Here is a 15,202-nt window from a genome sequence, read left to right as displayed (position 1 = left end):
AGCTCAGGCAGAGGTCAAAGTTCATTTTAAAAATAAAAAAAGCCTCTTTCCAGAGAAAACAAGCAAGTCCTAATGGATAATTTATTACCTAACACATTTCGTATTTTCATTTTTAACCTGACTTCCACTTTGAGGGCAGGTCACGTCAGGCTCTTGTTCCTGATTGTAATTCATCGAAAGTCTCAGTGAATTATAAATAATGCACATAAACCCGAGAGAGAACGCTGATAAAGCCAAAAACTATGCTAGGCTGTAGCTCCCTTGATAACATAATCACGGGTGGCAAGCTCTGATAGTTAAGGTAGTATTCAGTTGGCAAGGAATAGTGAATCAATAGAAAACAAAAGGGACGACAATAAACACAGCCATTTCTTTCTGGACATTACTTTCCTCTGTATTATGCTCTAAGGTTAATGCATTCATAAGTTTAATGAAGCTCTAAATCCAGTACAGTATCTTACTGAGGAAATGTAGCAACAAGAATCCTTCTGCCCTCCCCATTAGGATGGAATGGAATGTGTAGACTGCCACATTCCCATTCGCACTACGTACTCCCATTGTACTAAGCTCTCGAATTTGCACAAAGTTCCTAATCGCATATTCAGCACAGTCATTTTATCATTTATAATAAATTGTTAAAGACCCCTAAATTAGTGCAAACGTTCTGCTAGTGCACACTGTCCTAGACACTGAAGGAACTGAGCAGAGGTGTTTAATCAGTAAGCTTACGGCCTGCTGCAATGATCCAGAAGTGCGCTGAAGTCTCAAATAGAACCATCCACCTCTGTCTGGCTGATTTCTGGATTGCCAAAAACCCACTTGCACGCACAGGCAGATAGCAACTGCTCTCTGGGTACTCACGTTCTGTAGGCTGCGGTGATTCACACAGTGTGGATGGAGGCTCAGGCTCCTCCTGAGGCTTTGCAGGTGAGGGAGTCCTGCAAATTGTGACAGGGGACGACGGGGCAGCAGGTGAACTCAGGCTGAGGGAAAGGTCGCTCCGTGCCCGTGGCACCCGACTCCTGGCTTCCTTTTCATATTCCTCCGCCGCTAGTTTTTCCAGGTATTTATATCTGGAAAAGAAGCCCATGTAAGCTTCAGCTAGTAGTGCATTGCGTGCATTACACTGCAGACTGTCTCTCACATCCCAAGCCAGAAATACTGCCAAAATAAATGACTAAACCACACTGAAAGAAAATCGAAGAAAAGATTAAATGGCTGCGGCTCTGGTTTTACCTGCAGACGGACTGCAAGAAAACTTAAAGCACATCAATGGTTTAGGAGAGATTTTTTAAAAAAAGAATTCAGTGGGGTCTCTTCCAGTCCTTTAAGTTCTTTGATGCAAAGTGACACAAAAGCTTTCACCACCTAAACATTGCCTCGCTTCCCTGAACCTGCATCTATTCCAACAATGTGGAACTTTACGTCATGTTGGGTCTAGTCATCAAAAGCTGCTTAGGAAAAGAAAAATACATCTGTTTTGAATTTACATGGACAGTGCTTCTGAACTGTTTATTGCTGCGTGCTACCAATCGTACTCCTCAGACTTAAAAACATTGGCATTAAAATAACTCCCGGTACTCCCAGCCAAACATCTTTATATTTATTTTTACTCAGTTCTTTTTCTGATAACTATTTACACTAAAATTAAACATGTTTCTGTAAAATAGGTCGATTATAATCAACAGTGCTGAAAAACACTCCAACAAAATAAAAAGACCACAAATCCAGGATCACATTGGTAGCAATTCTCTCCGCAGCCAAGGCCCAAATTCAGCCCAGATGGATGGGGTAAAAAAAAACGTCACCACTTTGCCAGCTGTAAAATCCTTAAGTCTGGATCGTTGTAGAAGGTGAAATGTCACTTGTTGATATTGAGTGCCGTTAAAATGTACAAGAACAATAGAAGACATACTGTTTTAAACACATGCGACAGATATCTACTTGTGTTACGACCCACATTCATCCAAAAATGAGAAATTTCCTTTAGAAAAGGCAAGGTAATGCTTGGGCAAGAGAGAATTGGTGCTAGAGATGAGCAGAAACAGCTGGAGGCTGTAAAGTACCTGACACAGAATCCTCATTGGGTTCAGTGAATTTATGAGCGGGGAGGATCCAAAGACAAAACGTACCTGGCTCTGATAGTAGTGAGTAATGGAGATGAAACCCAGTAATTTCCAAAGTAGGCCAGTGCATGTTAGTTCATGAATAACACGAAGCTCCTACTGGGAGTCAGATGGGCGCACCCCTAATAATGGAAAGGGTGAGGGGACAATCTTTATCAGTGAGGCAATTAGAAACTTCACCTTGAGGTGAGAAATATAGGTTCATAATGCACTGCCAGTCACACATTATAAGTGGAACATCTGCCAATGTTTTGTTTCATTATAACACATTCCAAATTGACACAAGAAATTACACAGTATCCTGCAGGACTATCAAAGGTTTGGAAGTGTAAGGTGCAGCTTCTAAAGAGGGGGTGAGAAAGAAGATGTGCGGGTGGGGAGAATAGTTGAGGCCACAGATCAGCTTATTCAATGAGTTCCAAATTGTTTGCTGAATGATATGCCTTCAATTCCAATATTGATGTCAAGCTGGTCTTGCAGACAGCTGACACAGACATGGTGGGCTGAGTAGCCTTCTCCTGTTCTAAAACCAGTTTACCATTCCGGAAAAGGGCCCCAGACTAGTCTAACCATTTATATCACCTACAATTCAGGGATATTATCGTCTAATATAATCATTAATGTTTATGTCAATGACAAATGCTCAGTGGCCATTGCCACACTGCAATTGGAATTCAAGAATGTAGTCAAGTGTTGGTGGAGATTAGTGTCCAACTTCTGACTTTCATTACTTAAAGCTGGTTGTAATCTGGAGGTTAACCTGATGAGTTTTCTGCTAGTACGATGTTGTAATTATAAGGTTTTTAAAATTAAAATACTTTTCCGTTTAATAGCTTCAAAATGTAGCGTAAATAAAGGGGGTAATGCGATTGGTTCTGCAGTCCGATACATACTTGGCTAGTTTGATTGTCAGAAATCAAAGGAGGGTTGAGATTGTTTTCCCTGAGAAGTTGGTGTACAATACTTATATTTGGAGACAACGCCAGCAGTCCTTGCGTTTGCAACGAATAGGCTCTGAATCTCCCAAAATTCCACAAAGGCGTCAAAGATTATGGCTTATAAACAGTTGTGCTGCATTTGGTCCATTTACTTCTAAGAGAGTTAGACTCTCGAATGGCGAGTTAGCAATTCTACCTGTATGCAAGTTTAATGTGTTTCAGGGTGCTGTGGAGAAAGAGGGCACTGGAAGCTATTTTTCAGATTAGGTTACAGGCTTTCTGAAAAAAATCAACAAATCTCTCTGACTTCACAAATGGCTGCTGATTCAAGAAAGTTCTCTAATAAGTGAGAAAGGCACAACATGGTCACTCCACTTTGGTGGATGAAACAGGAAAATAGGTCAATTGGGAGCAATTAGAGTCATAGAGTCAGAGTCATACAGCATGGAAACAGACCCTTCAGTTCAACCAGTCCATGCGACCATAATCCCAAACTAAACTAGTCCCACCTGCCTGCGCTGGGCCCCATATCCCTCCAAACATTTCTTATTCATGTACTTGTCCAATTATCTTTTAAATGTTCTAACTGTACCCACATCCACCACTTCCTCAGGAAGTTCATTTCACACATTCTGTGTTTAAAATGAAGCCTCTCATTTTTTAAAATCTTTTTCCTCTCATATTAAAAATATGACCCCAGTCTTGAAGTCTCTCACCCTAGGGAAAAGACATCTGCCATTCATCTTATCAATACCCCTTGTAATTTTATAAACCATCACCCCTCAACTTCCTATGTTCCAGTGAAAATAGACCAGCCTATCCAATCTCACCTCATAACTCAAACCCTTCATTCCTGTTGTGGATTGCTTGTGAAAAGAATGCATACAAACTATACAATAAGGATGTTATGTTCTCACATCAAAAGTTGCTTATGAAATAAAAATAGCTTTTGGTCATTATTTTTGAAAAAAATGTGATAAAGATTTAAAAGGTGGAATCTTGTCTCATTTTTCTAGTTAGAAGTTTCAAGGCAATCATTATCTATGGATCACAATATCTGCATGCCTGGGACATTTTGAAAAGTTAGACCATCACTGTGCGATAGACCATCATTAAAAAACGATGAATGGAGCAAGTGATAGGTTCAGTTAGTACAAAGGTGAGAACAGTGCTATAGTTAGTCTTTGGTAGTTCTGAAGTGGGAAACATTCACAGTTCCTGGCCGCCTAAAGCACAACCATGTCACAAAATTACACTGCCTGGGAATTTCCTCAGACGTGGCCCAACATCACCAATATACCTTTGGCACAAAAACCATGGAAATCTTGTTGTCACTTTCCACAGCAATTTTTGAGGCAGTCAGCTTAATACAGTTCTATGTTTGATGCAATCAGGAGAGATAAAATTGATTTCCTTCATTCATTATTTGAATTTCAAACGAAGCTATGTTATAGACTCTCAAAGAGGTATTCCTTAATCCTGCAGTCCATGTGAAGGCATCCCTAGTGGCCAGTTCTGGAATGACACCACGATGTTAATCCAAAGCAACAGAGCCACAAAGATTATGGAAAAATGTTAACTGCCCATAAAGTTGATTAGCTTCACCAAAATATAATGACGACTTTCCAAATGAACAAATAATTTGCGTGCACTTCTAACAGAATAGGCAAACCTTTCTTCTCTTGCCAGCCTTTGTTCTTCTCGTTTTTCTATATATCCCCGACTAAAAAGACAGAACAGAGATAGAAAAGCAAAGAAATTAAGTGACAGAGATCAGAGAAGTTACAGGAGAAAAAGAGAGAGAGAGTGGGGTCAGCAAATATTCATTTCCAGCTATTACTTCAAAGTCAGAATTCTACCTAAAAAAACTTCCAGGATTAAAGGTTATGTGAAGAATTCTTTGCACCAAAACCAAGACAGGATTTCTACACAAAAGGATGATGGCTATAGAGAGCTTGCAACAGAGGCGATATTGTCCTCAAACACAGCGAACTAAATTCCAAGATGACATAGGTCTGTATCTTCATCAGGATCCAGACTTAAATTTGTGCAATGCTGAGTAAGCAAAATAAGCCATCTCATATGGATCAATAAGGCAGATCGAAGGTAGAACAGACAATACACAAATAATATCGATCTTGATGTTGAGAACAGAAATGAAATCAGCAGAGCAACACATTTTAACTAAAGGGTGCTTAAGGTCAGGGAATAATGGTAAATATGAGCCATTGATTATTGCGATGGGCAGAATTTTATGAAACGGGGATGTATGTATTGAAATGAGAGGCTGGAGAAAGTCACTTAGTAGGTTACAGCAAAACAATATATGGTGTGCTGAGAACCAGAATGGTGTCCGATTTAATCAAATCCAGAGTGAGAACTGAGCTTAGCAACAACAGAATGGTGGGACATGGGATAATTAAAGGCTGTTGGATTCTGAATTGAAGCACAGCACTAGAGAAGTCAATTCAACTGCTCAAAGAAACAGGTTGTTTCAGCAGCCCCAGAAAAATGCAGGAGCACAAGTGGGAGATATTGTGGAGAGAGATAGAAGTGACTTTTATGACAAACACCACAGGTCAAGTAGCCTGAGCTAACTAGCAAATCCAACAATAGGGGCAGCGAGGTAACTCTCAGACTATTTACCCCATGCAACATTTGTAGCAAAGGTTTGATTGATCAATGTGAAGGAATCAATGTTGGTTGTAAGTGGAATTTTGGCCCTGATTTTGACTAGGGTAGGGTATGGGTATGTGGATTCACAGCAAATGAAGGACAGACCGATTCAACAAGGTCTTAGCTGTTTTAACTCCCAGGCCTTATTCAAAGACAGAGAGCAGGCTTCTGACCTGGAATAGCAGAAAAATCACATGGCCTGTAGGTTGCTGCTTGACACGAGTTGGTTTTTTTTATAGGGAGAGGGGGTGGGTGGGAGAGCATTTTATTTGGGGCCTCACATTTGTGAGGAATTTCTGGGGGCTTGGATCATCTCTCCACAGCCTAACTCCACACAAGAAAAGTAACAAGAGAAGTGCTTAGGACCCTTCTAGCACCCCCTCCCCTTCATCTGGCTGCTTAGTGGTTTCAACAGTGGACGTTATTAGTTAAAATCAGAGACCCTTCTGATGACGACATCAGGATTCCACATGTACACAAAAGACCCAATATACTTTGCACAAACACCTTACCTGCCTGCTCAAAAAAAAACACAGGATTAATTTTGGAATGCTGAGCCTCTGGCAGTTTTACTGATGGTTTTTCTTGTCCTGCAGTCCAGTCTGTGCTCAGGCTCCTAAAGACTATTAATACTTGGGCACCTTGCAAAAAACAGCAATTTTTTTTTTATAAAGCTTCACAATAAATATAAACTTTAAGCCTAATTATATGGAAACCTCTCTGCTGGTTGCTATCTGGATGGAATCAGGCTTGGGTTGGAATGGAAGTGTGATGAAGTGGATGGGAAGGGGAGTTCCAACAATTGAAGAATTCATATCCTCCTAGTTTACCATGTTTCCCAGCAGAAATAATACTGTATCTATCCTACAGAATCATTCTATCATTTTAAAATACCTCAATTAGAATCAGCCTTTGAGCTTCTATGTTCGAGGTTTCTAGTAACCCTGGGCAGCAATTTTTGTTTGGGTTGGGACCCTGGAGTCGGGGTCAAACGTCGTGCCAACCCTACATGGGCAGAAGTCCCCAGGCATCAATTTTGGATGGGTCACTGAAGGAAAAGCTAATAAAACTGGCAAATGAGACATACTGGTCTGACTTGCCTTGTAGACTACAAGGTGGAGGATCTGCACAACCAGTGTGTTCACTTCCAGGTATCACTGTGATCTTTTTGCTGGTTTGACCAGAGGCCATGTTCCCCAGCTAATTAAGGAAGGCAGGCAGACTTTCGATGCTGGAAAAGCTGACATGACAGCCTGCCATCACAGAGAAGAGAAAGACAGGGTGCCTCCATCTCATAGCACCTTTAAAACACTTCAAATTAAATCAGGCCACCCTTGCTAAACCACTAATGTGGAGGAGAAACCTGTTGATACAGTAGGCTGTGGCTGCAGGACGGGGGTGGAACTGACATCCTGATCTGCCACCAGGATGCCACCTCCATTCACCTCGTGGGTGGTTAGCTACTTGACACCAATCTCGTCTTCCCAAAACTGGGTTGGAAGCAGGACAGTGTCGGAGACCAGCATGTTCCCTGGCAACTTAAAACTGTGCACCAACCATGTCAAATCCGATCCCTTCCGCCTTACAAGAAAATTCTGCATCTGGTCTCTTTCCCCAAAGATGGAAGGCTGTAATTTTTCCCCAGTCCAACACCAAAATTCCTGAATTGAACGCTTTGGAAGATTATCACTAATGCAGCTACAGGTTTCTCACCTCCTTTCTGTACTCTGGGGTCAAAACCATAACGTCTGGAGATTTTTAAAACTTTTAATAAATCTAATACATTCCTCCCCTTGATTTATTTTTCATTTCCCTGGTGCTGTTGATGTTTTGACCCTCTTTCTCTGTGAAGATGTACACAAGTACTCATTTAACAAGTCTGCTATTGTTGACTGCAGTATCACCCAGGCTTTTCTTACCCACATTTCCCTTAGCCACCCTCCTCCTCTTAATGTATTTAAAGATTTTACAGCTGGATTTGCTATCCCTTTCAAGTTTTTATCATATTTTTGCAGCTTTTAATACTTTCCTTGTGTTCGTTTGTTGCCTTTTATAGAGCTTAGAGTCTGCAAGATTTGCACTTTGCTTTGCGTTTGTCTATGCTTAGTACATTCTTGACATAGAATCCAAGCCAACTGTTCCTTCCTCCCATAAGCTAGTCACTTTATCTTTGTTCAAACCCTAGCTAAGACTGGCAAATTACCACCTGGAAAACAGCCAAGAGCCTCAGCTATAGCTGGGATTTCAAAAACAGAAGTGCGGTGTGCTAATGTCACTTTACTGCAAATTGACAGGCACTTTGAAAATTATGAAGCGTTGTCATGCGAGAGAAACTAAGCTGTGTTCAATGATTCCAAGCTCCTTTTGTCTGCCCACCGTGTCTCATCACAGCATCTTACTTGAATCGGTTTCTTTCTTCACGTTCTATCCGTTGTAGTCTCTCTTCCCTCTCTTGACGCCGTTTCTCTCGCTCTGCTGCCAGTGACTCTTGATGCTGTCTGTATGAAGAGGAGAGGAGACCTCCCAGCACTGGCCTGTGAATCAAATAGACAGAAGAAGCTATGTACAGAAAAGTCTCACTTTTTTCCACTTGCATTGAATGGTTTTTTAAAAAATATTTAATCTACAATTATGATACTGCAGCCTTTACTAATTTTCTGTTATAATCCCACGAAAAGCTATGGTACAAACATTACTTACTGAACCCAGCAGATTGTTGCAAAATTCTGGCTATTGTGTAGATATCAAGGGTTGATTAGGTTTTTTGCTGTAGCATTAGAAGGAATCTTGAATGACCAGCTTACACAGCATCCAAAGAACAAAGTCCTTGTTTTTGGCAACAACCCTAAGTGCAACATCAGAGCAGAGTCCTAGGGTTGAATACCTGATGTAACAATATTTCTGCTCCCATTTGGGATGACCTAAGCTTTGAATTGAAATCCGCAAATCGACACTTTCATCAATGCTATTTATGAGGAACTGAAGCACAAAAGCTTCAGGTGGAAGTTTTCATAGAGTCATACAGCACGGAAACAGACCCTTCACAAGATGCCGAACATAATCCCAAATTAACCTAGTCCCATCTGCCTGCTCCTGGCCCATATCCCTCCAAACCTTTCCTATTCATGTACTCATCCTAATGTCTGTTAAATGCTGTCATTGTGTCCACATCGGACCACATCCTCAGGAAGCTCATTGCACATGCGAACTGCCCTTTGTGTAAAAAAAAAATTTGCCCCTCATGTCTTTTTTAAATCTCTCTCTTGCCATCTTAAAAGTGTGCCCCCTAGATTTGAAATCCCCCATCACAGAGAAGAGACAACTACCATTACTATATCTATATCCCTCATGAATTTGTAAACTTCTGTAAGATCACCTCTCAACCTCCTACACTCCAGTGGAAAAAGGTCCCAACTTATCAAGCCTATCTTTATAACTTAAACCTTCCATATCTGGTAACATCCTGGTAAATCTCTTCCAAAACCTCTCCAGCTTAATAATATCCTTTCTTTCTGGGTGACCAGAAATGGACACCGTACTCCAGAAACGGCCTCACCAAAGTTCTGTACAACCTTAACATGACTTCCCAACTCCTATACTCAAAGGACTGATCAATGAAGACAAGTGTGTTAAACCTTTTTATAACCACCCTATCTATAAGTGATGCAAACTTCCATAAACTCTTCAAAACACGCTCTGTTCCATAATGCTGACGCTCAGATACTTAACCTTTAATAAGCTCCGGGTCCAACATTTGGGCAAGTTTTTCTACCATGACTGTTGGAAGTTTTGTTGCAAAGGTTCTTCAGAGGGGTGGGGACAAAATAAAAAGGGCTGCCAACCGAAGGTGAAATATTAAGAGGGGTGAGCAATACATTAGGCATGAAGAGGGAAATGGAGAGGGGAAGGATTTCAGGAAGACAATTTCAGGATATGAGCCTGGGAGGCTGAAAGCAAATCTTTCAATTGACAAGATGAAGGCAACATGCATAAAGCTTAATTAATGGGGGCTGTAGTGGTGCAGTACAGCTTCCTCCCCTCTGGACCACAAGGCAGGTTCATGTGCACCTTCCATGGAGGTGTGGCATTACATGTCTGAATAGGGTGATTAAAAATAATTAAAACTTGATTCAGAATAGTAGACAGTTCTAGGGTGTTGCAAAAACTGGAGATCGTTAGTGAGGGAGGAAAGGGCAAGAGTGTGAAGAGTTTTAAAGACTAGTGTGAGATTATAAAAACTGGAGGATCTAGTGGGCCAAGTAGCATATGACGCAAGCAGTAGTTTTGAATTGATTGATTTTTATTAAAAGTGGAGAAGGGGAGGCCAGCCAGATGATTATTGGAATAGTGGAAATTGGAATGAGTATGGTTGACGAGTGGATGGGAACAGTGATAGATGCTACAGTGCTGGTCTTTTTAATGGACAGGATATTGGGATGGACACATAGCTAAAACACAAAGAAGTCACAAACAGCGCATTCCACGGTTGAGCCCAAGACAGAGTTTGGCATGGTATAATGAAGTAGAAGGGGAGAATTTTAGACAATTTTTTCCAAAACATGAGCATGAACTGCTTCCAAGTCCTGAAGCCATCCCACTCACCCTCAAAAACAGGAGCCACTGACTTGGGATTCTGACTGGGGAACCATTGTAATTGACATGGAGGCAGTTTCCCTGCCCAATGGGCTCTTGAATCTGAAGGGCCAATTGGAAGCATTCCAGCTTGATAATGCAGTAAAGGGCAAAGGTGTGATTTTGCATTTTGGCAACTAAGTATGACAAGTTTGTCACCCCCAACTCCAACATAATTCAACCAATCACATACCAATCATCTCTAAGCAGCTACAGGCCAAGTTTAGGCATATTTCTCAGCCTATCACAGACCTAGACACTGGGTCACCAGATGTTGTGTGCCAATGATTTTGGTTGAGGCTTAATCTTCAGGGATCCAATTGTGGAACGTTACATTCTTCTGCTTCTCATCACGGGGTGTTTTTAGTAAGGACAGGTTTTCCGAGGCCACCCTCTTTTTGCAGTGTCTCCAATGCTCCCAAATTGGGCAGGTAGAGGCCCCTCCCAACCTGGCAGGTAGGTCACACTGGTTTTCAAGAAACTCACTCACTGGCTGGAAGCAATGAAGGTGGTGGTGAATTAAGGTCCTTTAGTCATCACTGATTGACCACTCAAGGTTATTAATTGGTGGCAGGCAAGGTTTGAATTGGACGTTCCCTCTCAGAACATAAAAGAAGAAGAAGTGGTGAAGAAGGAATAAATGTTTCACCAATGTTAACTCACCCAACTTTTATCCTTTCTCACCACTTCCCTGTCACTTTCAGGAATTCCACAGTATATTTCACATAAAAATGCCCTCTCACCGATTGTCTTGTTTTTCAGACAGTCACCGCAGCGAAGGGGGAAATAGAAAATCGAGACAGAAATTTGGTTCCCCCACATACCATTAAGACACAGAGTGCTACTTGACTTCTTGAAGCGTCTTGGTGTGTTGCTGGGTGCCTGCCTCTCAGCAAGTGGACTGCCCTCCACCATGTCAAGAAATTGCAAGAACTCTGTTGTCTTCTGTCAACGGCTTAACAAGGATCTTAGTGAATGTAATTTACTGGAATGGATCTTCCGACCCTTCTGGATGCGGGTCACTGGTCTCAAAACATTAACTGTTTTTTCGTCACAGATGCTGCCAGACCTGCTGAGTTTCTCCAGCAATTTCTGCTTTTGTTTGTTCCAGATCGCCAGCAACTGCAGTTCTTTTTTTGATTTTTCTTCTCATCTCAGGTGCCAACCTAGAGAACGTTTGCACCATTGCCTTCAATGCAAACATATGCTTCTCTAAATATGGAAACTAAGACAGCATGCAGTATTTCAGGTGAGAAAAGGTGAACAGAGCTGCTGTGGACTGTAAACGTGAAAGCCTATAGAAATTGCCAACTGGCATCATGTTGATGAACAAGGAAGGTAGCAAGAATCGTTAGGTAGGGACTTCTGAGGTTACAGTGGGATATTGGCAAGAGATTCTGCAGCTGTGATCAAATAGGCGACTTGTTGAAGAAAGAAGTGTTCCTGGGATGTTGGCATCACCAGCAAGGCCAACATCTATTGCCCATCCCTTGAACCAAGAAAGTGAAAGCCAACTGAGCGCAGGTATCAAAGAAAAAAGATGTGAACAAATTCAAAGGAGGAAAGTGCAGTGGGCCACAGGTAGAATGTAATTTGGAACCGGTTATGGTTGGTTAAATGATGGGGAAGGAGCAGAATCTTAACTGGATGGATATAAACAGGGTGGTGTGGAAGAGATGGGCAACATATGTTCAAAGGCTAGAGACAAAGGGAAAGGTGGAGAAGAGGCAGTGATTTCCCAAGAATGGAAGAGCTAAGGTGCTATTTTTGAGAGAACAGGACAGAATGAGGGGAGGGACAGTGGTAGAAGTAGTTTTGAAGGGACGTTAGTCAAGTGTGTAATGAAGGAAAAACATTTAATGTTGGCTATTACGAGGTATAAAATGAGGTTATGCGTTCAAATGGACAATGACTGATGTCCTGGTAAGGTCAACTTGTTTTGAGGAAATAAATGTTCCATGCTAAAGGATCTGGCAGAGTTTTCTTTTTAAAAACAGACAAGACTGGGGCTCTTTCAAGTTTACCAATGTAGTTTTACTGGAAATCATACTTTCTCACAAGCCAGAAGCCCAGCCAAACTCACCCCCTCAATGATACAATTAAAACTGCAGTCTGCATTACTGTGCCATTAACATGCATCATAACCATGGGGAAATTATTACACAACTTCTCTCTCCCCTCCGGCTGAGACAAGGTGTTTAAACTAGAAGACATTATTCCTTTAGCACAGAAGAATGTAGTCAATCTCGGTGGGTTGACGTGATTTCTGAAGCTAAGTAGATAAGACTGTGCGTCATTTTGCAATTTTATCACAGCCTACTGAAGTAACTAAATACAGTTTATAACATTAAAACAAACTGCTAACTTAAAGGGAGTACTGGGTGGCTCTAACTAAAACTAAGGATATCTATTTCAGCTTCAGAACCACCGAGGGGGATGAGCTGGATGCATCTTTGAGCAGTGATGTTAAGATTTATTATAACTAAAACATATTTCAAGTCAGGGGAGGAGAATGTTGGCAGTGATAAGCTGGCAACTGCACACAATTGGTATTTTTTTAAACTGAGGGTGAAAACATGTTAAAAATTGTGATGTTAAGAACTGCCCTGTGCTGTACTCCAACGGACTGTATGCAGCATCCCAGACAGAGTCACGTGTTTTGCCCATTGGAAGCGTTTCTGAAGAAGGGTCCCGACCCGAAACGTCAGCTTTCCAGCTCCTCTGATGCTGCCTAGCCTGCTGTGTTCCTCCAGCTCCACACTATACTTAACATAATCCTGGAAATCAAATCCCAGGACTAACATGATAGAAATTGTGCTTTTCACATAAAAATTCACTTTACAATGTCTACTGAAAACTTCCACCAGCAAAATTACAACATACAGACTTTAAAAGTATGCTAATGTGTTATGATGGTAATAAGCATGCAGAATTTAGATGCTGCTCTTCAAATAAGGTACACTTGTATTCACTCATGGTTAATCAAGAATGATTGATTGCACACTGTCACTATATCATCATTTATTGCAATTTGTATCTAAAGTTAGAACCAGGGGTCATTTGAGCATTTTACAGACTATGAATTATACTGGGAACAAAGCCAACAATATCTTCAGTAGCAAGACGGCTGAAAGGAATCTCTTTTATTTTAGTTTGTATTGTGGGAGGAAGGGTAATATTGGAGGGAAATCATTTTCATGAAATGACTGTGACAGCCCCAATAAACATTACAAAGTGAGATGAAAACAATCGCTTGTAACTGTGACTCCTCATAGGGCTTTTATTATGCATCAAAACCCTTGAGCTTAAGCATCCAAGTGTTTGCCTTTCCCTTTTACAGTAAGCTGCAAGAAAGTCAGAGGTGGGTGTCAGAAACAACCTGCTAACCTTTGAAGATCTCCAGACAGCATGAGAAGCAACAGCCTGAAGAGCATCCAGTGACATGTGGAAAAAAATCAGACAAAGGCATGAAGCTTCTGTTTAAAGCAGGCATCTGGAAGGGAGGGATATCCATTATGATGGTTATTCTCTCTCTCAGGTCAATAACTGTCCAGTATGTTTGAAGTCAAATGGAAAGAGATTTGTGATGGGACTGCTTTCGGACCATAGACTTGACAGGTACAAAAACCAAAATTACTGTGATAACTTCGCAGGTCTGGCAGCATCTGTGGAGAGTTAAGATTTTGGGTCCAGTGACCCTTCCTCAGAACAGTTCTGAGGAAGGGTCACTGGACTTGAAACGTTAACTCTGATTTTTCTTCACAGGCGCTGCCAGATCTGCTGAGCTTTTCCAGCAATTTCTGTTTTTGTTCCCGTTTTACCGCATCCACAGTTCTTTTGATTTTTATTTAAGCTTGAAAGTCAACTTTCTTTACCCCTTAATGAATTCCCATAAATATATGCTCTATAAATGTGTGAAGTCATTGCACATTTTGAAGAATTATTGATGTAGTTCATCTGGTTGCCTTCACAGACATATTTTACATTGTCCTACCAATTGGGGTTAACTGTTAAAGTTGGAGGAGAAGGGCAATGCTCAGAGTAGACAATCCAGACAAATGCACTAGAACTTCACAGTGGCTCATTCTTATACTGCCAATTAAATGGTACTTTGGACAGGAAAACTAGCCAAGACATTAAAAGCACAAGTTCCAAGGGAGCCAGTCACAAATTATACCTGGTCCTGTAGCCAGACCTGAAAGATTGAACTTGTAGACTATAGGGTCCTTCTAAGCAATTAACTGACAAATCTGCCAGTCTACAGTGCACAAATGCTTTTGTTTGCTCGTGGTGCTAATTTTATCTATGACTCCAAGCAACAGGAGAGGTCTACACCCATTCGCAATTTAGACTACGAGATGCTAACAGCATGCAAGTCATAACTAGTGGCTTGTCAGTCATGAATACAACTGGCATATTCCTGGGACACAAGTGGGGCTACAGCAGGTCTTCCTTCCAAAAAGTAGCTGACTATAATGTTTATTCTTTTAACTATGTCTTATTTCTAACTTATACTATACATCGCTGTAAGGTAATGTAACTTTTCTTTTTGAATTTAAAATTTGTAACTAGGTACTTTGTATCTAAGACAGCAACATAAGTGGCAACATTGTAAACTTTTCACAGTACTCCTGTACTTGAGTACACGTGACAATAAGGGACATTCTGTTCTATGCTAAAGTGCTCAGAGCTCACCTCAACAAAGGTTCAAGAATTTGAAGAGATGTTGTAAGTTTAACTGCTCCAAGCAGCAAACTTTATCTATGAGCTAAATGCAGAACTTGAGTACAGAAAGTTTCTTTTGTAAGTTATCAAAGGCATAATTTATTC

The 15,202-nt window shown here is 41.1% G+C and overlaps 1 protein-coding gene across 5 annotated transcripts in view; it reads right to left on the bottom strand.

Moving 5' to 3' along the window:
• fhod3b (formin homology 2 domain containing 3b) overlaps nucleotides 1-15,202 on the bottom strand; it is a 607,059-nt gene that overhangs the window by 98,195 nt on the left and 493,662 nt on the right. For 4 of the 5 annotated variants that reach the window (XM_048611368.1, XM_048611373.1, XM_048611386.1 and 1 more), the window contains 2 exons: nucleotides 8,140-8,274; nucleotides 862-1,073 (listed from right to left, as the gene is read on the bottom strand). In XM_048611368.1, the coding sequence (XP_048467325.1) occupies nucleotides 862-1,073; nucleotides 8,140-8,274 (347 nt within the window). Of the gene's footprint in view, nucleotides 1-861; nucleotides 1,074-4,736; nucleotides 4,788-8,139; nucleotides 8,275-15,202 lie in introns of all 5 variants that reach the window. The other variant, XM_048611383.1, reaches the window with a different exon arrangement.

The sequence above is a fragment of the Rhincodon typus genome, chromosome 2 (genome assembly GCF_021869965.1).
Source record: "Rhincodon typus isolate 14 chromosome 2, sRhiTyp1.1, whole genome shotgun sequence".
Lineage (NCBI taxonomy): Eukaryota > Metazoa > Chordata > Chondrichthyes > Orectolobiformes > Rhincodontidae > Rhincodon > Rhincodon typus.
The sequence above is the reverse complement of the archived record's forward strand: the minus strand, read 5'-3'. Positions and strand labels throughout refer to the sequence as shown.